The sequence below is a fragment of the Tubulanus polymorphus genome, chromosome 11 (genome assembly GCF_964204645.1).
Source record: "Tubulanus polymorphus chromosome 11, tnTubPoly1.2, whole genome shotgun sequence".
Lineage (NCBI taxonomy): Eukaryota > Metazoa > Nemertea > Palaeonemertea > Tubulaniformes > Tubulanidae > Tubulanus > Tubulanus polymorphus.
In genome coordinates this window covers 11517195-11542552 of record NC_134035.1, presented here as the reverse complement: position 1 = coordinate 11542552, position 25358 = coordinate 11517195, and the positions used below count along the sequence as shown (strand labels likewise).

General features: G+C 38.6%; 3 protein-coding genes across 5 annotated transcripts; 2 read left to right on the top strand and 1 right to left on the bottom strand.

Annotated features, from left to right (window-relative positions):
• Positions 1-342: 342 nt before the first annotated feature.
• LOC141912732 (sodium-dependent glucose transporter 1-like) lies at positions 343-17058 on the bottom strand. Of its 3 annotated transcripts, none has more exons than XM_074804095.1 (4): positions 16954-17058; positions 6887-7134; positions 5807-6092; positions 343-4287 (listed from the first exon to the last, which is right to left on the bottom strand). In XM_074804095.1, exons 2-4 carry the CDS (start codon positions 7124-7126, stop codon positions 2396-2398), a joined length of 2418 nt encoding a protein of 805 aa, XP_074660196.1. In that variant the 5' UTR covers positions 7127-7134; positions 16954-17058; the 3' UTR covers positions 343-2395. The 3 variants fall into 3 exon arrangements, with proteins under 3 accessions (XP_074660196.1, XP_074660198.1, XP_074660197.1); XM_074804097.1 differs by lacking the exon at positions 16954-17058 and adding an exon at positions 10377-10436; XM_074804096.1 differs by lacking the exon at positions 16954-17058 and adding an exon at positions 8424-8658.
• A 279-nt stretch (positions 17059-17337) lies between these two features.
• Positions 17338-18471, top strand: LOC141912803 (MICOS complex subunit MIC27-like). Its single transcript, XM_074804201.1, has one exon. The coding sequence runs from the start codon at positions 17414-17416 to the stop codon at positions 17888-17890; it is 477 nt and encodes a 158-aa protein (XP_074660302.1). The 5' UTR covers positions 17338-17413; the 3' UTR covers positions 17891-18471.
• Positions 18472-18684: 213 nt separating this feature from the next.
• Positions 18685-25161, top strand: LOC141912662 (protein AATF-like). The gene is made up of 14 exons (XM_074803986.1): positions 18685-18843; positions 18965-19159; positions 19743-19944; positions 20200-20285; positions 20331-20498; positions 20919-21062; positions 21503-21608; positions 21776-21961; positions 22217-22325; positions 23047-23166; positions 23570-23703; positions 23809-23889; positions 24660-24731; positions 25033-25161. Exons 1-14 carry the CDS (start codon positions 18765-18767, stop codon positions 25100-25102), a joined length of 1752 nt encoding a protein of 583 aa, XP_074660087.1. The 5' UTR covers positions 18685-18764; the 3' UTR covers positions 25103-25161.
• The last annotated feature ends 197 nt before the right edge of the window (positions 25162-25358 follow it).

Sequence of the window (25358 nt, the reverse complement as noted above, 5' to 3'; positions counted from 1 at the left end):
CTAGAATCCTTCAACAAACCACACTTCATCAGAACCAATTTCTTCATCAGACCCTTTTACCAGTTCTCAGCATATTCAATTGCATCAGAAAATTCTGCAATTTTGTATGGACAGCCCCTAGGAAAGTCCCTCATCTGTCATTTTATGAGTCATTTAATCACGTGGTAGACTTGTGTTACAGGATTTTAGTCCGTCTGAAAAACCAATTCAGGTAAAAGCTCGCTGTATTTTTGGTACAAAGGAGGAATATTGGAAAGAGCTTAATCAGGGCAGGTCATTTTCAGAGGCAAGGGCATAACAGCCAACCGAAGCAATAAAACAACAATTTGAAGTTACCGAATTATAATTTATTTTAAATAGCACACTGGATCTGGAAAAATATAATCCAAAAATGTATTTACAACACGTCAGGAGCTCGTAGCCCTACATTAATTAACAAGAGAGGAAGTTGAGCCATCTATTCGAAACATATCTTTGCACAAATTTTAGTTCCAGAAAAATTACATACCTAAATAAAGAATATAATGCTATAATGACGATGGGAATGTAACAGATGAGTGAGTGCTTTTTGAGATCACATTTGGATGATAGACACAACCTCGTTTATAAATTGAAAATTAGGTATACAGAAATTTTGTTCGAAGCATGCACGACAGGCTGCAGCAGAAGTCGACATCTTAAAGATCACAGAGAAAATTCATTCATAAATGAAAGCGCAAACAGTCTTTGATTTTGTTTAGGTTTACATAATTTGTACAGCGGACCTCAGAACTAATTACTAATAACATCACTACACCACGATGCGGTGTACTAGTCCAACACCGATTTATACCCCACACTGCGGTGAAGATGCGCTGAAAGGGTTAAATCATTGATTCAATTTTTTAAAACCAGGAACTTTTGAATTGGGTCCACATTTTCAAAGTCCCGTTGTGACAAGGTTCTGCAGTTGTATGATAGTTAAAGTATGGGATGAAAGCTTCGCCCTTCTCGCAATATATTTTACACATTTCTTTTCACTCTACAGTAGAGCTGGGCTAGTAGTGTGAGCAGAACTGAAGTCAGGGTCTAAATACAAACAATCATTCCTATATAGATATATCTTGCATTAGTAAATCGATCTCTCGAATTCTTTTATTCTGAAGTATAGTTTCATATATTCTAGAGCAAACAGATAACGATAAATAAATACAGCTATTGAAAATTGAAAGTTTCAGTCTGATTGAAAGTACACAAAGACTGTATTTGGGTAGAGATTTATCGTTAAGAAACAGGAAAGAACTTCGGTAGCAGACAATGAATTAAGAGCACAAAAACTACTATGCCTTCGTGAGAAAGAGCTCTGGTAGAATCGACCGTGAATGATATTCGGTTCTATGACCCGATGGTGAACGCGTGACGAACTCATCGGTCAAATTATCGAGGAATGATTTCTTCAATGATTCAGAAAATGGTCCCATAGCAATTCATTTCAACGTACACGTAGTAGAATAAGTTGTTAAATAGGAGATCAAACTAAGGAGATTCTCCAGGAATTCGCTGGGCTGTCAACCGCTGAAGTATTATCAGTAACGGTTGAAATGTTTTCAATTAACATCACAATAGTATAATGAGAGAAAATATTCAAACGTAACAGCAATGAAGGGTAAGACCCTAGGTAACAGTAGGCAGCTTTGATTAACCATCCATACGCACTTGAATGAAGAAACCACAACAAAACACAAAAGAAATGGCAACATAACACGTATTGCAACACGTATGAAGCAATGAAGGGTAAGACCCTAGGTAACAGTAGGCAGCTTTGATTAACCATCCATACGCACTTGAATGAAGAAACCACAACAAAACACAAAAGAAATGGCAACATAACACGTATTGCAACACGTATTACGGATTCACATTGATGATATCAATAACCCCCCCCCCCCCATTGAAGGACTGTTTCTGATCGTACTCGAAATAAGCGGATAGATGAAAATAAGACTGACTAGATTTTCACTGGCTATAAAATCTTTTTTTTACACATACATAAAACTTCTACGAAATGTCAAAAAAAAGTTTTCGTCGTATTCAAAATAGCCGAATACCGTTTTACCCAAAATAACTCCTTCAATGTGGTCGCTATCAAAACATATTTCAAGTCCTCATTTAAAAAAAAATTCAACCCAAATTGTGGTGAGGAAACCTTAGACAAACAAATGCCACAGTTAAGCTCACAGTTATGCCACTAAGTTTTACGGTGACAATCAGCATTGGTGGTCAGCGGTACTCAAGAGGTTTACCGTGACAATCAGCTCAGTGGTCAGCGGTACTCAAGAGGTTTACTGTGACTATCAGCACTAGTGGTCAGCGGTACTCAAGATATTTACTATCTTCCGATAATCTACCAATAATTTTAATCATGTAAATCGATAAGTTGAGTCGCGTGTCCATTTTGTTGCGGTTGATCCTCATCTTTATCCACCGCCTCATCACTAGCGGAAACGAACGCTGTCTCGTCCGTCAAATCGAAACTGACGTTTTTCTTCTGTCCGTTCGTTTTGTTCGTACCGTTTAATTTGATGCTGCTGCTGCTGCTGTTTTTACCGACGTCGTTCAATTCGAACACGGTCGCGTCTTCGACGTCGTCGTCGTCGTTGTGCACGGGAACATGCGTTAATAGTGAGTATTTCTCGCCGTGATTCGACGCCAGGTTCTGCATGATGATATACGCGACGCAGCACGCGAGACTCGCCGCGAACGGCACGTAAACGAGAAACATCGGCGTCTTCTTCTCGAACAGAAACCCGGTCAACACGGGCAGCGCCATCTCGCCGAGCGCGGCCGCCATCACGAACCACGCGGCCACCTTACTCGTCACGTTTATGTAGCGTTCGGCCCACGCGATACCCGTCGGAAATATCGACGCCATTCCGACGCCGAGCATCGCCGTGCCGATCCACATACTGACAGAATAAGATTGTACCATGAACAGCATGACGAGCAGCGTCACGACCGTAATGCACAGGTCGATTATCAACATGACGGCCGGGCGTAGATAGCGCGCGACGAATATACACAAACCGCGCGTCGCCGCGAACGATCCCCAGAACACCGACGTCAAATACGAGCCTTCGCGTTTCGTCCAGCGCAGATAGTCGACGGCGAACGTCATCACCAGTCCGCCGTACGTCACTTCCATGCCGACGTAGCACAACAAAAAGAAACACAACAAGATCATCAACTGCACTTTGAAACCGGTGGCTTTTTGCGCGCGGCCGTGCAACTCGGGGTGGTACTGAGACGACACTCGACGACGATCGAAACAACACACGACGCAGAACAACACGCCGACGACGAACAGGAACAAACTGACGATCAAATACGCGAATTTCACTTTCGATATTCGCTCTTTGAAATAGTGAACGGCTTTGACAACTTTTTCTTCGATATTGTGCAGCGTTAACTCGAATCCCGGTTCGAGAGGAGTCTTCGTCGTCGTCGCCGCGATCGAGATGGTCGACCTGACCGCAGGGTTATCGGTTACGGTTCCCGTTCGGGTCGGTTGAGTAGCAGACGACTTTGCGACTGTTTGACGAGCGGTAGTCGGAACAGCCGGCGTCGGGGTTGTAGTAGTCGTCTGGGTCGTGGTCTTCACGGTTGTAATTTTCATCGTAGTAGTCCCCGGATTCGAGATCGTCGCGTTCGATCCCGACCCGGTCGCGTTATTCGTTACGTTCTCGCTCGTCGACGTCGACTTCTGCGTCGCCGTTTCGGGAGCTACGTTTTTGATTTTATCGTTCAACTTTTTCAGCGTGTTTTTCACGAACGCGGCTTTTATATTTTGTCCGGCGGCGACCTTTCCCTCCGAACTAAGGTGTTTACCGTTGGTGTCCGGTTTTTTCGGTAACTGCGCGGTAGGTGGCGGTGGCGGTAACGCAGACGTTAAATTCGTCGGCGAGCTCCTCCGAGTCGACGACGTTTTGTTGTCGCCGTTAACAAGTTTTTCAATACTGCGAATACTTCTATCTAATAAGAACGCGATGTCCTCATTTTTGCGCGACCGGGCGCTTCCCGCCGCCGCTGATATGGAATCTCCGTTAGGTACGTTCGAAATATGACCGGTTTGATGCAGTTTATCGGCGCTCGCGTCGGTGAAATTAACGAGCGCCGTTGAGTTCGTACTCGACAGAAACGGCTCGGCGATCAGCGGAGCTACGAACGCGCCCATTCCGAACGCGAAATGCAAAGCTTGTAAAAACGGCGCACTCGATCTGCCCCATAATCCTATACACAACACATTACCACCTGAGAGAAAAAAAAACAAACATAGATATATTTCATTTATTTTCATACAGATCTGAGGATATCACATGTCATATCGGGTGCAGATTGAAGAAGGCATTTTTATGCCTATAAGCATAGCCATCTTGTTTCATTTTGTTCCTGTCAGGTAACATAGACGTAGGACTGTGCTGTACAAAATTTAAACAACTCAGTGCTCGACTTTTTCATTTTCTTTATTCATAGCGCATTTCTTTCCAGTGTTGGATATCACATCGGGTTCAGCACTATTGAAGAAGGCATTTTTATGCCTATAAGCATAGCCGTCTCGTTTCATTTTGTTCCTGTTAGGTGTGCCAGCCTGTTAGGTAACATAGACGAAGGACAGTGCTGTAGAAAATTCAAACAATTCAGCTCTCGTTTTATGTTCTTGTAGCGCATTCTAGTCCTAGTGTTTATGCAATTTGTTTTTGAAAATGTTGACGCTTGAGGCAGATATAGTGCATACACGCATTGTAATCATCATTTTGAGCCAAGAACGCTCCGTATTTCAGTATACCATATACAATACCCACAGTCTGTGATATGAAATTGAAATTTCATTAAAACAGCACGCCGCACAATAACGTTTTTAACCGCATGGCCCCCTTCACGTGCGGTGGTTTCGTTTTAATTATCATACTATAATAGCACTCCATAAACAAGTAAGCATAGATGGCTTTGTATATAAAGCAATCATTTTCAAATGCAGTCTTTTGTTATTGAAACGCAATATGCGCGCCACGTGTAGATCAATCAATCATGTATGTACTGGTAGGTAAGTACGATAGGTAGGTAGGTAGGTAGGTAGACCTACATATATGTTTCAGAACAAAACAAACATTTTCAACACATCACATGCGAGCAATAGTCTGTAGTAAGAAAGTATTGATTACGTTTTAATCATATTTTTCGAATACGTAACAATTGATATAGCTGTTCTCCCATAACGAGTACAACTATATCCGATCGTGGCATTATTTCAGGACAATATCGGCTCGTGGTGGAATATCAGGACAATCTCTAATCTATACACCCCTCTGTTTAAACTTTTTCATAAAACAACACATTGATTATGGCAATGATTTTTTCGAATATGTAATAATTAAAAAAGCTGCACTAAACGAAATCAGCTATAACCTTGTGTCAGAATATCAGGACAGTAGCGTCCTTGCTTTTTTCGAAAACATATTGATCGCTACGAAACGACGGAGACCTTGAGAGCTAGTCAATCACCAATTTTCTGTTTATGCCTGTTTGTTTATCTTTATGGGTGAGTGCAGAAAAAACCACATTTACGTAGAAGCAGTTGTGCTTTTTGGCTTAAGCATAATTTATCAATTTTAAGAATGGCTCAAAGAATTGAGTCGAAACGCCATTATTCATTAGTTTTTCAACGTACTTCCCTAACATTTCCATGATATCCAAGTAAGTGACCACCCTGTTCAATTAAGCATTAAAAATCAATGGAAAAAGAAAAGAAAAATTTTTGATCATGCCTCACCTGTGTCTAAAAATCCCATCGTGAAACCGACTATTGAGAACATGCAAATCATCAACCAGAGATTTTCACACCAGGGCGCGCTGGCCGTCGCGAACGCCGAGAACAACAACGACAACGCGATGAGAAAAAACTTGTTGAGATGATCGAAGAGGAGACCGCCGACGATCGAGCCGAGCAGATACCCGATCGACCGTCCGGTGAATATACGCATCGTTTTCTCCGTATCGGCGCCGGTTATTTCCTGCAGATCGAGCATCGTCGGACCCGGTAAAGCGATTACTAAACCCTGCAAATATAATTCATCGGCGACGTTACTACGTTCCACGTACGATTAGGAAGTGAAACGAGACGAGAATATACAGAATATCCGTGTATGATGAATAACGAGAGAAATCCCGCAATAAATTCAACCAAAATGAAAACTTCTAAATACTATTAGCCATCATCAGGCGTACTGATCATGATGGATAAATTCAGCCGAAATGTTGCTCGAAATATATAGGCCTATATCATTTTACTACAGAAGTTTTCATTTTTGGAATGAATGAATGAATGAATGAATGAATGAATGAATGAATGAAGGTCAAGTAGCGATAACCAAAATAAGCTGTATTCTTCAAAGTCTTAAATAGGGACCCAGACACCCAGATCCTGGACACAGGAGTGAGATGTTTTGATGCCTTTCGTATTTCTAAGCAAAATATAGAGTCGGTATTGTGCAAATCAAATAGTTGACAGCTCTGTGGTGCAGGTGTCTGACTGAATGATTGACAGTTATGGGACGTTAGACGAGAAGATACACAATATCCGTGTATGATGATGACGAGAGAAATCTCACAATAACGAAGCCAAGATTGAAAAATTCTATATCAGAATGATTGTATTAGAGGAGCGACGTTTCAGCTAACAACTGTTAGCCATATCAGTATGCAACAACTGTTAGCCATATCAGTACGCCTGATGATGGCTAACAGTTGTTAGCCGAAACGTCGCTCCTCAAATACAATCATTCTGATATAGAATTTTTCAATCTTGGCTTCGTTATTGTGGGATTTCTCTCGTCATGGGACACATACGTACCATTCCACAGAACGACAGACACAAAATGATCGTCTGAACCACTTTCAGACACGTTCCGTCTTTTTTCAAGTTCGGACGCACACTGTTGCTGCCCAACAACTGCATACGATCGTACGCCTCATCGTCGCTATCATCATCGTCGTCATCATCCGCTCGACCACGACCGCAGCGTCTGCCGTTAAACTTCCGCACGTCGAACAGGACCTGATCTTCGTCTTCCTCTTCAGTTGGGGCCATCATTCTGACTCCTAAAAAAAAAAAATATCAACGAGAATGAAATAAGATCTCCATAAGATTTTGACAGAATTTTCATTTTTTCTGCCCCCCTCCTATCATAAACATTTGGCAGATTTGTTTGAGAACCCACAGCCTCCATCTGCAATAAGTGGAATCAATGAATCCAATATTTCACAAGAACATAATTATATTAGATTACCGATCAATTTTTCATTGATATACATACAGTGGCTTATCATCTGCTGTGTGTAACACTGGTTTCACAAATACCGAATTGGAAATCAGAGACTGGTTTCAATTGGACTTATTCCAGTTTAGGAATAGAAATTCTGGATTACAAGCCACTCCTATCAGGTCTACAGATTAGACTATTCTGGAATAGGTAGAGCGTGTTCTGGTCAAAACGAACACACCAGAGAAAAGTATTCCAGAATCGGTAAAAACAAACCGAAACCTTCCTGATCTTGACCAGACGAATGTGTACTCAGTGTTATAGAAGTTGATAAATGAGCCCACAATTGACGATATATGATAGATTTATTCTTCAAACTTTAGAAAAAATTTCATCCATCAATTGTGGGATGATTTTTCATGATTTTAAAGATAAAGCCGTCTTAATTTACTGATTACTTACAAACTGAATAATTTTGAAGATAATGAAGGTAAACGTAAATCCATAATTATCCAAAAATTAAATCTTCTAACTGAAGTGTAGTCGAAATTAAATCGATTGCTCTAGATAACATCTTATAGCGAGGAACTTTATCCTAACAGCACTTTTAGTAAATTGTGAGGAACCACGTTATCAGATTTCAAACGAATTTCAATTTTGACGATTAAATCAATAATTTTCATTTCGGAATCAAAAATTCCAGTCTTAAACTCTAGATACAGGTCCATCATATCGAGACCGTGTCAACACATCGAGTATAACTGCTACTTGCCCTGAATCAAAACTAACATAAGCCCGAATTTCGTTCGCGTGCCCACCCCTTAAAGACTAGTAGTTAAAGTAGAGAGAATCCCACAATGATAATAAAAAGTCCGAAAATGTAACTTCGAGATAGTAGTTTATTTCAACTATATCCTAATAGTCATCTTCAGGAATAATTACTTCTGAAGATTATTCCTGAAGATGACTATTCGGATTAAGTCGAAACGTTGAATAAACTACAATCTTGAAGTTACATTTTCGGACTTTTTCTTATCATTGTGGGATTCTCTCCTCATCGCGTCAACACGGATATAGTGTTCTACCAATCGTGAACTAGTAGTTAAAGCCCGGCGGGCCGAACCTTACCCGTTACCGATGAAGTCGATATCTCGAAAGAAAGAAAACGAGATCTCTACTGGCAGACGGTAACAGACTTTTCATCAGGTTGTCGTTAAATCAATTCATCACGACGACGTCACGCTTATATCAGCGCGATACACGACCACGACTTTCAAATCGCGATACAAACACCGTTAATAAATTCATTCATGAAATTTCAGCGATTTCCCGTCAAATATGCATTTTATGACAAATATCAGTACGGTCGTATAGACCGCAGTGTTTGTCGCGACAGATTGCGCAAGTTCATTCCGCATTCATTCCGTATTTGTACATCTGCCTACGCATACATAAAATTTACATCCTCAAACAATCTTTAGAATATCAATATCTGACGACATTTAAATACGACCAATGAAATCTTTTTTATGAAAGAGATTCGCACTATTCAAACCAATCCAGTACGCCGAGCGATTTTGCCAACTGGCTTGGTGGCTATTTTGAATTGGCTGAATACTTATCATCATCTTCACAGTTTGTCACTGATAATGCCAATCGAAGAAATATAGAGAATCACACAGTAAAACAATATAAAATCTGAAAATGTTTCCTTAAGCAATAACGGTTTTTTAGTCGAAAACTTCAAAATTTATCAAGTCAATGCCTAACGTCTGTGATTACTTAAGGAAGTTAACAGATACGGAGAGGCAGTAAAAATCAGAGCTACGTACACTAGTAATTCACTTCTGCCGAAAAAGGCTCTGTGGCAGCCATCTTGGACAAACTAGATAAATCAAAACAATAGGGTTCACCCTCCCCTCTAGTCTATACACCAAGTTATGAGAAAATTGGTCCAAAACTGTAGTCGACTGTTGCGCGGGGACAAGGAATAAAATGCCAATTTCACACCCAAATATGGCTGTGGCGGCCATCTTTGATGACCTACATAAGACAAAAACAGTAGAGCACATTCTCTTTCCATCAACCAAATACCGAGTTAATAGAAGATCTGTTGGACAGTGCAGATTGAAGAGCAGAAACGAGGTCCATGCCGAGGCGGCCATCTTGGATGACCTACATATCAGAAACATTAGAACACACCCTCTTTCGACCCCTAACCCTTTAGACTATGTAGAGCAGGATGCCCATCTACCGGCCTACCAGCCGAGGGATAACCAAATAGCAGAATTCAAACTTATGATCTGCTGAGTAACTGGTCTTATAACCGGAGATCAATTATATAAGTACACCGGGCACATAGAACTGCGGGTCCACGGGTGCCTGGAGCGAAATAATAACATAAACTTCTGTGAATCCATGCTACAATGCAGGAAAAGAATACATTGAGTAAACAGGTGGTCAGTAACTGTAATCGATATGATTTATGCTGGCAATTAGTGCATCTGCTGTTGAGAAACATTTCATATTTAAGTCAATAATTTTCACGACAACGCAATTTTGGCGTTGGTTGAAATTTTCATCATACACTAACTATATATGCTCATTGTCAACGGTTCGTTTGAAAATTTAAGATTTTCCAAAATTTATGCAATATATTACAAAAAAAAGGTAAAATGCTATTAAAAAGTGTAAGAGGAAAGTGCAAAATCTATGGGCAAAATGTTGATACACGTAATGTAAGGATACTAAAAGACATGTTTTTGTGAAAAAATTTTTAATTTTTGAATGACAATCAGACTTATATAGTCAGGCCTACATTCAAATTATTTTAAGTAAAGTTATTATAAGTAAAGATATAAACAAAACATTTATTAAAAAATGGGATTTCTGATATCATAGCTACCATAATAACCGAACAAACCTCGAATCGACCAAAATATCATCGAAAAAACCGAGACCTCTTATTCAATCACTTTTTAACCTTTTTTTCCATTTTTCGATTAGTTCGTTACGAAATACTGAAAATTCATCTTCGAACGCGATAATTATTTTTGACGAAAAAAAAAAAAACAAGATTACCTTATTATTGACATAGAAAAAAACTTCGCAAAAGAACGATAATCAAATCGCGGGGCCGAGGAGATTAATCCGTGTTCATCATCGTAGTGAATAAAATATAATTTCAAAACTCGCTCGTAATTGTGCCACCACCATTCCAACGACCGTTCAACAAACGAATGATATTATATATATATATATATATATATATATATATATATATATATATATATATATATATATATATATATATATATATATATATATATATATATATATATATATATATATATATACAAGGGCCGAACAAACGTGTTAGTCAGTTGTCATTGAATCAATAAGGCAGCTGTTGTTACAGAGTTTAATAATACATCTCTCTCCAACTCTCTCTCTCTCTCTCTCTGACTCTCTCTCTCTGACTCTCTCTCTCTGACTCTCAACACCTGTCAAATCAACGGGCAACATAACTTTCATTACACCAGTCACATCGACCAACTGTTACCACCGCTTTCTAAACCGACTCGCCGACATCAGCAGGGCACCCACACACCTGAGACGACGCAAAAGCTGCAACTAATTGGATATTCGTGCCTGGCACGGGTCGATGAGGGCTTCGTGCCTGAAAGGTGATAGCCGATCTTCGCAGAACGTTCATGCCCGTGTACCCGAAGACGCCCAGGAGCGGAACTAGGATTTCAAAATGGGTGGGTTGTTAATTGAAGAGGCGAGCGTGTGCTATTGCACTGCTGTAACCGATTAGCACGTGAAAAAGTCACCAAAGATACAGCAATAAGAAACCAATAGAACCATCTCTCCTTTAGCAACCATTTGAACCATATATAGAAACCTCGCAGAACCGGCAAAATTAGTCCGAGTTAAACGAAAGTCCGAAACCTGTTTGTATATATCGCTCTACATCATTCAGATGTTGGTTTTTCAAGATTAACTCTTTCGGAGTTAAGGATCATAGAATACAATAAGGCGTAAGAAAATGATTCGGTCAAAGTTTGACGAGGTTGACTGTAGCGTTGAGAGAAACCTGCCCGAAATTTCCAACAAAGACTACATGGATACGGCACCCACACACCTGAGACGACGCAAAAGCTGCGGACATTCGTGCCCCGGTGCACGGCACGGGTCGATGAAGACTTCGCGCCTGAAAGCGGAATGTGGGTTCGCGTATATACCCGAGGTGATGTTCACGCCCGCGTCCGAAGCATTGAGAGAAACCTGCCCAAAACTACCTATGAAGACTTCATGGATGCGGCGATGCTATATCCCTGGTGAGAGAATGAAGAAGCGCGATCATTTCTACGCTAAGTTAAATTAATCGGAAACAATCAGTCCGCGAATCTAGTAATGTTTATAGGAGAAAAACAATGACACTTCATTGTACTGCGTTCATTTCAATCAGTGGTTTTTAATATCATACTTTCAACAATAACGCATTAAATACTGTCTGTTTATATGAAATAAAAACCACCATCAATTTCACGTCGCACGGTCGTTCAAAACAACAGGCTCCATTCGCGCTTTAATCAACTTTATCGACAAAAGCTTTGTATAAAAAGTTTGCGACTACGTGCTGACAAAATGAAACGCAGACAACTTGAAATTTTAATAACCGATCTCATAACAAAACCAGACATTGTTGGGGGTCAATAATTTCATCGAAGTTTTGGCTTAATAATACGAAATAATATCTGAATAAAAATTAACCGCGATCGTCGAAAAGCGTTGCAGCTGAATCAATGAATTGTTTCTTCTTCGGGTATTCAACTTGTCAATTATGCGGAAAAAGTTTATTTGGGTTGAATTATTTAATTTCAATATTACAACTTTACAGTCAATTCTGCTTTATATTCAGGTGCTGAATGGACTGCTGATTATTTTCAGCTGAATTACACAAAATCCAAGATGATCTCATAACTCAGGAACCATAATTACCAATTTTCATGATATCGAGTAATGGGAGTCATCCCGTCAGATATCCGACGAACTCCATCAAAATCGTTCAAAGTTCATTTATTCTGATCTCAGTTTTCGGTATTCCGATTAAAAAATAAGTCAATTAACGCTTCTAGATAAACTAATCATCGTCGTACTGTACACAAGCGACACCTGGTGGAATTTTACTTGCCAGAGTAGCGTTTAATCCAGAACGATATCGATCACCGGCTAAATCTGATTCGGTAATAGATTTTGCGTTGTGGGAGAGTGGGTTAGTTGTGGCATACAGGCCTATTGATCGATGTTAAATAAACTTTAAACACCTACTTGACTTTGCTCAGAAACGAAAAACAGCTGATGGATACATATTAATAGTCAAATACTCATCTACATCTTACATTTAAATTGTCATATACGAATCGAATATTCAAATATAATGTACATATGATGAATTGAATCTGGTATATTCTCCTTACGTCTGCTCAGAATAAGTCTGTCACTATGTCAGCAGAGCAATACCCTCGATAACAGCAGCATTCAGACGCTTAAGCCCGCGGCACACCAGGTAATTCTTAGTCGGGAACGGTTAGATTTTCAAGCTGTCTGGTCTACTAGATGACTATCGCTGCTGAATCGCAGGATACAGTGTTGCACCACAATATGTTGGCGCCACTTCACTTCTGGGGGTGCTATTTTGGTGAATTGTAAATGATTTTTATCTGGGCGCTGATCTTTTTGGGATTTGAAGTCACTTCTCACTAATTACAACTGCAGAGGATTAACTTAATTATTCCACCTCTAGTTACCACCACTAATTACCACCTCAATGGATTACCTTTATTACTCCACTTCTAAGTTCCACCACAAACTATAAACAGACCAATTACACACCCCCCCCCCCCCGCTGTCTTCATTTTTATCAGAGGAGAATAAAGGCTTAATAAGGGTAATAACACCTCCACCAGACCCCGCACCACCATGTTCACTCAACCACGGCTGCCCCAACACATAGGCCTACTGTGAACAGCGGGCTTAAAGTTGCACAGCTTCTGGTCAGGGGTTTAGAGTCTCCTGAAATTTCATCTTATTTACGTTACAATCGGCTGTCATCTGTCACTCTAACTAACTAACCGGACCGAGCAATAATCAGTATTGATAGAACAGTGTAACATCAACTCATATACAGCGGCAGCAGACATCCGAACAGATGGTCGCTGATTTTCAACAGAGACGAATATAAAAATGACAGGGGCGGATGCCCCTCGAAAACCTTTTGTGCAGAACGACGAATTCAAGTGAGGAAAATTGACAAATTAAAAAGCGCCATCATTATCGTTGCCTAAGATATACGAACAGATGTTGCGTGGTAGGAGTTATGATGACCAAGAAGTGACACGTCTATGGCTGGCGATGTTATAGAAGCCGGTGAACTACTCGTCAGCAACGTCGACTTATTGATAGTCCAGTCATTAATCAATATAGTCTGTGATTAGACAAGAAGGTACACATTATCCGTGTATGACGATGGCGAGAGAAATCCTACAATAACGAAGCCAAGATTGAAAAATTCTATATCAGAATGATTATATTTGAGGAGCGACGTTTCGGCTAACAACTGTTAGCCATCATCAGTCGGTGATTAATGTGGTGTATGAAAACGATTGTATCATAGACAAAGATAAACTTGACGAGTGATCTGATAGAACTGGCTGAATAGAAGTATCAATCTGGAAGCACGTTCACCATTGTATATATGACATGTACTGTCTGTCACACATGCTCTTCATGCAATGTTTTGACGGATGATTTCGCTAATAGTCACTAGATCTACCTATTATACCTTTAGGCCTATATCGATTTGTTCAGCAAGGATTTTGCATTCAGGAATAAACGACGAGGTTGTTTTTGTTTTGCCACTGTATCAACATCTGTTTACTCAACATCGAGTAGGCCTATCTGAGCTGCAGTAGGCGGCGCCACACTACACGCGGCCGAAGCCGTTTTTTAAATTACGCGGGCGTATTCTAGGTAGGCCTAAACAATCGCTGATAGATTATATAAGGCTCAAAATGGGGTCCCAAAATTAACTTTTTTTCCATATTACATGTAATTTGTAATAAAGTCCCTGGCTTCATTTAGCCTCAGATATACGCAATGCATAGGCCTAAACTCAATTCATGATATAGCCCTATATACATGATATCAAAAATACATAAAGATCTTGATGTAAACTACCTAGTAATATTTGGCATAAATCTTTAATTCAATGTAATTCGCTGTAATTAAAGTGTAATAAGCTGTAATAGCTGTAATAACCATATAAAAAATACGTAATATTTGGCATAAATCTGTAATTCAATGTAATTCGCTGTAATTAAAGTGTAATAAGCTGTAATAACCAGATAAAACCTAGTAATATTTGGCATAAATCTGTAATTCAATGTAATTCGCTGTAATCGAGGTGTAATAAGCTGTAATAGTTGTAATAACCAGATAAAACATACGTAATATTTGGCATAAATCTGTAATTCAATGTAATTCACTGTAATTAAAGTGTAATAAGCTGTAATAACCAGATAAAACCTAGTAATATTTGGCATAAATCTGTAATTCAATGTAATTCGCTGTAATCGAGGTGTAATAAGCTGTAATAGTTGTAATAACCAAATAAAACATACGTAATATTTGGCATAAATCTGTAATTCAATGTAATTCGCTGTAATTAAAGTGTAATAAGCTGTAATAGTTGTAATACCCAGATAAAACCTAGTAATATTTGGCTTAAATCTGTAATTCAATGTAATTCACTGTAATCGAAGTGTAATAAGCTGTAACAGCTGTAATAACCAGATAAAACCTAGTAATATTTGGCATAAATCTGTAATTCAATGTAATTCGCTGTAATCGAGGTGTAATAAGCTGTAATAGTTGTAATAACCAGATAAAACATACGTAATATTTGGCATAAATTTGTAATTCAATGTAATTCGCTGTAATTAAAGTGTAATAAGCTGTAATAGCTGTAATAACCAGATAAAACATACGTAATATTTGGCATAAATTTGTAATTCAATGTAATTCGCTGTAATTAAAGTGTAATAAGCTGTAATAACCAGATAAAACCTAGTAATATTTAGCTTAAATCTGTAATTCAATGTAATTCGCTGTAATCGAGGTGTAATAAGCTGTAATAGTTGTAATAACCAGATAAAACATACGTAATATTTGGCATAAATTTGTAATTCAATGTAATTCGCTGTAATTAAAGTGTAATAAGCTGTAATAGCTGTAATAACCAGATAAAACATACGTAATATTTGGCATAAATTTGTAATTCAATGTAATTCGCTGTAATTAAAGTGTAATAAGCTGTAATAGCTGTAATAACCAGATAAAACCTAGTAATATTTGGCATAAATCTGTAATTCAATGTAATTCACTGTAATCGAAGTGTAATAAGCTGTAACAGCTGTAATAACCAGATAAAACCTAGTAATATTTGGCATAAATCTGTAATTCAATGTAATTCGCTGTAATTAAAGTGTAATAAGCTGTAATAGTTGTAATAACCAGATAAAACCTTGTAATATTTGGCATAAATCTGTAATTCAATGTAATTCACTGTAATTAAAGTGTAATAAGCTGTAATAGCTGTAATAACCAGATAAAACCGGCAACCTGTAAAACCTGTTATTACAGTCATTACAGCTTATTACACTTTAATTACAGCGAATTACATTGAATTACAGATTTATGCCAAATATTACTGGTTTTATCTGGCTATTACAGCTATTACAGCTTATTACACCTCGATTACAGTGAATTACATTGAATTACAGATTTGCGCAAAACCTTTCATTTCTCTTCAGAAAGTTACTGTTTATTAGGCCTATAAACATACATGCATAGGCTATTTGATGTATGCCTGTATAATGAATTGAGTTTAGGCCTATGCTAAATAAGGCTAAATGAAGCCAGGGACTTTATTACAAATTACATGTAATATGAAAAAAAAGTTAATTTTGGGACCCCATTTTAAGCCACAAATGTGATAGATGAAAACAAAAACCTGTTTATTTGAATTCAGTTTATTTCTGAATACAAAATTCCTTACGGAACAAACTGATGCGTGAGTTATTCACGAAACCTGAGCCAAAAAGACATCTAGAATGGAATTGGCCTTGAATTGTGGGGTAGACGGTAGTTAGCTACCTGTCCTATTCGGATACATATAGGCCTAATTAAATACTTTTACTGATTTCATGACACTATTTTTATTGAATGCCATTTGTCAATGTTTTGTTTTCTCAATTTAATGCATATTCAATTCTATGTATTAACATCACAGGCTACACGGCGCAAAGTTCAAGTTCCAGTTCCGTAGATAGATGGTGGTAAGCTTTAATCAGATGGGCTTAAACCATGTTTGTGAAGATATACAATTGTTAAATTGAGCCAAAGACAAGTAACTGATGGGGGGAGGTGGGGGGACCGACTGAATTAATGTCAGTCAGGCGTGAACGAAAAAACGAAAGCAAGACCGAGCCCGAGAAGAGTTTTAAGTTCAATTCAAGAATCCAAGAATCAAGGTCGAGATCGATACGGGCAGATTTGTATGACAAGTGCGAAAGATATAGTAAAAGAATACCTGTTGTTGTTTCTTAAACTGTAAGAACTTTCGCCACAGATCATCTACATATGTCGCCGCATTTAATCATGATATATCACTTTTCTATTTTTTGACACTTCCGCATTCAATAAAAATGGATTTTATTGCATTGAATTACTACGTACTGACCACGACAAGTGCAATCATCAAAATTCAGATAATCGTTTTTCCTGCGAAAAACCTGATGATATAATTCATTTTAAATCGCACAATATCGGATATATGATTTACAAGCATCTTTCCATATTTTTGAGCTGCAAACATTTTTCTTCGGCAACTATTGTTAAATAAATCTTTGAAATTTGTATTGAATTTGAATAGGTTGAGGACAATTCCGGGCTCCACATAATCTGCGTAAAGGACAACTCCGGCTTACCAAGTGAATGAAGTAAGCTTTTTCTGCTTTTTCTATATTTGCACTTTCGATTTTGTCCTTGATATGGCGAATAATAGCATGAAAGCCCGTCAGTTACCTATATATAAAACGAAAGGCAGCAATGAAGCCGAAAAGTCGTCTACTCCTTGCTCCAGCGGCGACTGCGGTCAAATTTCTGAAATCCGCAGAACTCTCTGGTCGTATATGGACGCGAGTAAAGACACCACGAATATGATAGCTGAAAAATGTGCCACTGCTTCGAATCACACTCGAGAACTCTATCATTTCATCCGAGACGACCCCGGTTATCTACCGCGCGCCGGAGTAATCGCGATCGCCGGTCTCGGAGGTTTGGTTTGCGGATACAAAGGCGGCGTTATTCGAAAGTCCGTTTACGCGATGACCGGAATGGGTACCGCAGCGGCGTTCTGTCATCCCGATCAAACTCTGGTTATTTTAAAGCAAGCGTACGGTACCGCGACGGATCATGTGAAAACTATGTGGCAAAAAAGCGGTGAAGGATCGAGTTCGAAGAAATAATGGAAGACTCAGTTCTGTGCTGCGAAATAAACATTGGAATGATAGATACTACAACCGCGGACTGTGATCACAAACCATCATTTGAATTAAAACTAGAAATGACTTCAGTTAAATCTTTCAGTGCATACACCGCAGTGCGGTGTATTAATTGACAATGGACACTAATACACAGCATCACGGTGTATTGCTGATTAATTATAGTAACTTTGATCTCTAAAGAAAGATCACCTGTTTTCAAATTATCCCCAGCAATTTAGGATATGAATTAGTTAATTGTTGAATCTTGTCTATTTGGAAATATTTTCCTCAGTTATTTTAGATTATAGGGTTTTCACAAATGCTTTTACAATATATGGCTATGGTCAATTCAAACCTCTACTTAGGTTAAAGCCTGCACTTAAACGACTTTGGTCAGTTAACCGGGTTATTGTCTGTCATCATACTTGTATGATTTTTGTTTGAAACTGTTAATTCCAATGTTTGAAGTGTTTAAGTTTAATACTACAGATTACATATTACAGAAGTTCCAACTGACATTTGTTATGATTCTTGACTGAAAGGATTTCGCGAAATAAACTGTTAGCCATTAAATTAATTGATCTATTTGTTGCCTTTGATTGATACTGATAGCTCTACTGTCCGATCACTGGCCTTCTTTACATTATTTTCGGTCTTGTGACATTGGGACAAGAGGACGCGAAGTGTATCGGGCCTGAGTGCCCAATACCCCATGGGGAGCCACCCCATAAGAAAACAAGTATATTGAGAGTTGGATAATCTCGGAGCCGCCCGCTACGTCGAAGAAGAAAACAAACCCACATGGGATAGTCGATTGAAGTGTCTACTCAAGTTTTCAGTTGTTATCGTTTTAACGATGAGTTTTGCCGAAGAATTAGCGAAATTAGTAAATCCAACGCCTGTTTTTGATGATCCCGAGGATTCATTTCATCCAGGTTAGAAACAATCGATCGATCATTGCCCCTCCGGCTGGTTGAGAATAAATTCAAATGATTTTTTTATTGAATGAAAGCTCACCACTGCACATACGTTTTCAAACTATAATTTTGACTTCAGATAGTAAAGCGAGACTGTGCGATCCAGTTGCCGGTGATGATGAAGACAACGATGACGGTATCGCCCTAGCGCCGAGTAGCCTGCGTAGAAAGACGCTGAATCTAGACGACTTCGGAGAATCGTACGCGGGCAAGAAAACTTCGCGGAAAAAACTAAACGAAGATAGCGATTTTGAAGATGATGACTCTGATGATGGTATGCATTTTCAGATATAAGATTTATTTGTTTAGTCGCGGGGTATCAGAAAAAATTAGATTCTTTGGGTCCTTACAAAGTCCTTGAATCATTACGATCTCCTAAACTGCAAAATGCTTTTAAAAAGGTGCTTGAAACTCCTTTTTCGGCAATTGGCTTAAAACTCCTGTAATACTCCTTCGATCTTGAGAAATGAGTTATTTTATTAGAAATGTTTGTAGTTCTACTGTGAGTAGACTACGCCTAAATCGGTACAATACAGTTGGGACCTGAATTTTTTTCTTTACTAAACTAGGTGGAATTAGAAACCGATATTAGTGGTGTAAAGGATGATAATTGCTTACAAAACCACTGAATTAACGGTTTACCAAGATAAACAGTACCGATTAAGGAGGAGTCTCTACAGTAATTGGGATATGAAATTGATGCAGACACGAAATTTGATATTTTCTCCGTGAAAACTTCTCATATCCAGGAATGACTGATCTGTAGGGACCCAGACTCTTTGAGAGTTGAATTTTAGATTCTCTAAAAAGTCTGCAGTAATTAGGCCTATATATGTTATCCGATCTCTCTCATGTAGATGTCAATGATGAAGATTTGGATGATGACATTTCCGATGAAAATGGTGAGCAGGCGGATGAAGATGATAGCGAAGATGACGAGAGCGAGGCGGGTGACAGCGATGATGATGGTGACGATGAGAATGATGATGACCTGGCCAGTTTCAAGACGAAGATGAAACTTACGGAAAACAAAGCAAAGGCTTCTGGTCACAAATTCAGGTGATTTGTTAATCTAATTTAGATTCTAACAGGGTGACCATCAGAAAAATGAGAAAAAAAGATCAAGGAAAATGCAGGGAATTGGGATATCTTATTGACCGTAAACTCGAGGGGTATATCCTGACCTTAACTTATTGATACTCGCCATGACTTTGAAACTGGTACCTGAGTTTGTGACCTTCACATTCATATGTCACTTAAATCTTGTTATTCATAAATATGAAATCTGTTCTGATATTTTGTTGATGTAAACAGTTTCAGCGCCCACGATGATTACAGTAAATACGCAGATGATGATGAAAATGAAACGAGCGAAATGGATGATGATGATGATGATGATGATGATGATGATGATGATGATGATGATGATGATGATGATGATGATGGAAATGATGATAGCAATGATGATGACGTAGATTCGGAGATGGACGACGGCGAGGATATCGAACCCGACGACGAAGGCGCCGCCGAGCGAGACGGAGAAATTGAGAAATTTTCCAAAACGAATGTCACCGATGAAATCGCTCGCGGTAAAGCGGCCCAAGCACAGCTCAGTAAGTTACGTTCTCAGTCAAGATCTGAGAACTAAGAGAACCATTTTTTTATCAGAATTTAACATATATCCTTACATTTCCCATTCTTCTCTTCCCCTTCTACTCAAGGGAGCATTTGAAATGAGCTTCCTTGATGTATTCAATATTCAATACAAATACACCCTTTCGAGTTGAGATGTACATTGTGATATTTACATAGTATTTACAAACCTCAAAGATTTTAAATAAAGAACAACCATATCGCAGGCTTTAAGCTATAATATATATCACAACAATCATTAATACACACAGCCTTAAGTAAGAATTCCGAAATTATGGGCATTGTTTCAGTTACCAGTGTTGAAATTTCAAAACATTACATGATTATTTTCCGATTGGACCGTGGCAGTTTTGATGAATCGATGTGTTGTGTAATTACAGGTTTATGGGACAGTTTCCTCGAATGTCGCATAAAACTACAGAAAATCCTGCTGCTCACTAATCAGCTGCCGCAGCCGGATGCATGGGACGAAATCATCGCGTCATCAGGACCTGACGATGAAATCCAGACCGCAGCAAAACAATGTAAGTACGCCATTTCACCTTTGAATCAATTATGAAATGTTTGGAGCGGTGAGGACTCTGCAGTCAATTATCATTATAGAGGATTTAACTTAAAGCAAGCGAAGATTTGAGCTAGTGCTAGCCTTCAGACAGGGTAACCACTGACCTGGAAAACTCTCGGAATCAGAAAAGTTTGGAAACATCAGGGAAAACTAAAAAATTTGACAAATTTGCAAAAAAAAAACCCAAATCTCAGGGAATTTGGATATGTTTTTGACCATGCATTTCTCCATAAATAGAAAATGAATAGATAGTTAAATATTAAACTTAGAAATTCCTCAGCTTTGTCCGGGGGTATAACGTGTAATAACTTGGAAAATTCAAAACAGAGTTTATAAATTGGCGGAAAGTGGCGCCACCCTATCAGAGGATTCATCTCCGGTCTGCAATATATTTTTCAGGTCACGCGATGTTCAAAACGCTACTGGATGAGTTATACGTATTGCAAACATCTTTACTGTTGCGACATCCGGACACCGAGCATATCGGACGTGATGGAGAATCAAAGTAAGTTGTCGGCAATTTTTCAAAAAAGAATTAAATTTTGTGTATTTTGTAATATTTTCTTCTGCATTCTTGATGGTAATAGATATGTTTCTCTGGTAGTACAGAAATTTGTGAATCAAATATAACATTCTAATGAATAATTGATCAAACTTTTGATTCGTAAACAGTCCAGAAAAAAATAAAGATGTTGATGATGATGATGAAATCCCGAGCGATTCCGATGTCGGTGAGGAAGATGATGATGACCGGGAGCAGAAGAAAGTATCGCTGTCTTCGTTGCGAAAGCGTAAATACGACGAGTCGGAATATCCGGAATTGCTGAGCAAACGGCATAAGAAATTTCAGACGTACAGGTTAGTTACAGGACGCCCCTCGTAGTCATGATGTTCATATCTGCCATATTGACATAAGGTCGGGGTTCATACTATTGATTTCTTTTTAAAAAAAAACATTTTCAAGGACTTTGAATATCCTCTGATTTTCAGAATTTACCAGCAAAAAACTCCGTAATATTTCTGTAATATTTTCGATGTGTTTCTTTTTTGCGACAATGTTTCCTGGCATTTAGAAAAAGAATGTGTAAATCTTCGATTTTTCTTCAATTTCAGGAATGAAGTCATTCAAAAATGGAATGATAAAACACGCGTCTCGAGCGGCAAGGTGACGAGTAAATCATTCTCGGCGTTCGACCAGCCTGTTCTCAAACAAATCAACCAGGTAGCTATAGATCTTATAGTATCTTAATATTATCAGATAGTATTCCAATATTGTATCGAAGTTGAATATCCTGCATTCAAGGTTTTGTACTCGACGAATGGCCCCTTATCAGTGTTTTCAATAAGAAATTAACAAGCCAGGTCCCCCTATGTCACAGCCCCTGAAACAAAAGCTGGTTTGAAAAAACGGGCGGGTCCTTTATAAACAACAGACGGGTCTGGGACCTGGGACCTGGCTCTTATTGAAAACACTGCTTATGTTACTGCACGAGCCCTGAAGCTCCAGGTGTAATATACTGATTCGCTCTGTGACTTAAGTCCTAATGTGATCAGGGGTCGGTTGCATAGTCATGGCTTAGACTAAAGACCAGTCTAAGACCAACTTAGTTCTATAGCTAATCTAACAACTTAAGACCATTCTTAAGATTTAAGACCACCTTTGGACTTAAGTCACGACTGTGCAACTGGCCCCAGTGTCTTAAATCTTAAGACTGGCCTTAAATTGTAAGATTGGCTATCGAACTGAATGGTCTGATGTTGAATTTAAACCACATAAGTATATATATTCTGTTGTTTCGTAAATAATGTCTTAATATCTTATAAACCGGGTATATCTCATAGTCTCCATCCATATGCTGTGTAAATGGTCAGAGTATAAATAAATTCCTAATGAAATCTACTTTCAATTTCACTGAAAATGCAAATTCTAAAACTCTCCTCAGATTCTCGCCGACCGCGATCGACTACTGAAACGAACTCAACTGAAACGTTCGGCTTATCAGATCATCGGGAAAGTAGCGGATTCAGTTGAAACGGTGCCCGACTCTGAACAACAATCTACCGTAAGTAAGAAATATACGTCAAATACTGTTAACCAGGGCCAGCGGAGTGAGGGTGGTTTTTTGGCTGGGCTTCTATTTTTGCGGATAATATTATGAATAAAATGGATCTAGAATTCTGTACTCGGACATGAGCCGGGCCAATGACAACTTGCATTCACTGGCCCTGTTAACTCACCTTACTAGATAGGGTTGTAACTATGAATATTTGAGTTGAGCAGATATTGAGTTGAGAATCAATTAAGTAGAAGATTTTCTGAATTAAATTTTTGGAAAATTTATCAACTTGAACAGTTTAACAAGTTGACTAGTACCGACTGGGTTGGAGTCCGCTGTTAATGAAAATGGGCAGAAGCATTTTGATAACTTCTCTAGTAATCGATGTGTGTTTTTGTTTTGACGGTAGGAGTTTGTATCTAGGGATCATCTGAACGACTACGACCCCGAGATATTCGATGACAATGATTTCTATCATCAATTGTTACGAGAGTTGATCGAACGCAAGACGAGCGCGATTACCGATCCGGTCGCTTTGAGCAGGTACGTAATATACACATTCCAAGAGAAGTCCGATTAATGATAAACTATCACAAGCTATGGCAGGGTTTTATGATATTCGCTGAAACGTTTCGGCGATACTTTCAGGCAATGGATGGAAATCCAGAAACTTCGGTCAAAAATGAAGAAGAAGGTCGACACTAAAGCGAGTAAAGGTCGGAAAATCAGGTGAGTGATCTAGGCATCCACGATTAAAAATCGATGTATTATTTTGTTTAGGATAATCAATGCCTATTGTGCCTTGAATGTTCTATAGTATCTATACTGGTCCTTGTGAGAACCCTTGAATTCAGGGAGTTCATATGTATTCCCTTTTGCTCGAAACCTCTTTCAATGTTCAGAACAACTCTTCGCGACCCATTTGTACCTTAAAATTTGACTGCGCCGTCAAAAATAGCCTAATTCAGCTATGTTCCAAACAAATTGCAGTTGTTTTCACCCGAATTCAGATTATAATCTGATGTCGAAAATAGTACAATGTAGTTTAATTGAAAATGAACTAGAAATTATTCTGAATTTTGGAGTATTTAGATATTTTTTTTTTTTTTGATCTTAAAATAGGGATTGTCCCTGTTATTTATTTGGTTGGTAAATTTTGTTTGATTTTCTGATTGAGTGTCCCTTACAGACCAACCACACCTGCCGGGAGCGAAACAGGGGGTTTGATTTTGAAATCGGAAATCGAAGTACAGAAATAGTTGTGTGATCGGCGGTCTAGTTTACATTTTTTTGTTTTTTTTTTTGTTTAAATCGAAGTACATGATTGGGAAATTCGATATAAGTGGGAGTAGTTGGTCTTAAAAAAGAGTAGCAATATTCTCAAATAGTTGTCACAGTCAGGTCTACCCTAAATTCGGAACTAGATACTGACCTTAAGAAAGTAGAAGGCACCTCCCCCCTGATTTATGTGCAGTTATGTGTTCCCATTTGTTATTTAGATACGACGTTCACCCGAAATTAGTGAATTTCATGGCACCAGTCGACAACAGCACTTGGAGTGATGAAACGAGGTAAAAACTACTGTTTAAGTTTACTGAATAACGAGTAATTCTTCTACATTATTCTGTGAAAAGTGTGTTGGAGATTAATCCCATGCTTGAAGTTTTGACTAACAGTTTTGAGAAATTGAAAGTTTATTGAGACCACACAGTCATCATTATTCTGGTTACAGAACAGCCGAAATATTGCAACCTCAGTAAACCTTCTAATCTATAGCTCAAACTTCTAGCATTCAAGCGTAGGATTAATATTTAGTAACTGTTTACTGAATTAGCAGGCCCTAATAGTGTATCATTGCTATTATGTTTGCAGGAATGAACTGTTCTCATCTTTGTTCGGAAAAAGATTCGCAGATCAAGAAGCGACGCCGATTTTAAGATGATGCTTTATTCAGAGGCAATAAATACTGGTTTTACACAAGAATAAAATGAAGGCTTTGTGTTAAATGAATAATTTTCCAGCCTGCATAATACAGTTGTCATGTCGTGAATTGTTTAAGATCCCTGTTGTGGTCAGGTGAAGAGAATCAATCTCTGCCAACCATCTGCTAACCCCTCTAAGTTTTCAGGCACAGTTCCTGATTATCGAAAGCAGGGTCTCAGTCATTCCTGGATATTTAAGATTTCAAGGAGTTTAAG

Coding starts and splice junctions, on each gene's coding strand:
- LOC141912732 (XM_074804095.1), bottom strand. CDS start 7,126: ATGATGGCCCCAACTGAAGAGGAAGACGAAGATCAGGTCCTGTTCGAC. Junction 6,093..6,886: donor GTCTGTCGTTCTGTGGAATG/GTACGTATGTGT, acceptor TTATATTTGCAG/GGTTTAGTAATCGCTTTACC. Junction 4,288..5,806: donor GATGGGATTTTTAGACACAG/GTGAGGCATGAT, acceptor TTTTTCTCTCAG/GTGGTAATGTGTTGTGTATA.
- LOC141912803 (XM_074804201.1), top strand. CDS start 17,414: ATGGCGAATAATAGCATGAAAGCCCGTCAGTTACCTATATATAAAACG.
- LOC141912662 (XM_074803986.1), top strand. CDS start 18,765: ATGAGTTTTGCCGAAGAATTAGCGAAATTAGTAAATCCAACGCCTGTT. Junction 20,286..20,330: donor TGATGATGATGATGATGATG/ATGATGATGATG, acceptor ATGATGATGATG/GAAATGATGATAGCAATGAT. Junction 23,167..23,569: donor ACTCTGAACAACAATCTACC/GTAAGTAAGAAA, acceptor TTTTGACGGTAG/GAGTTTGTATCTAGGGATCA.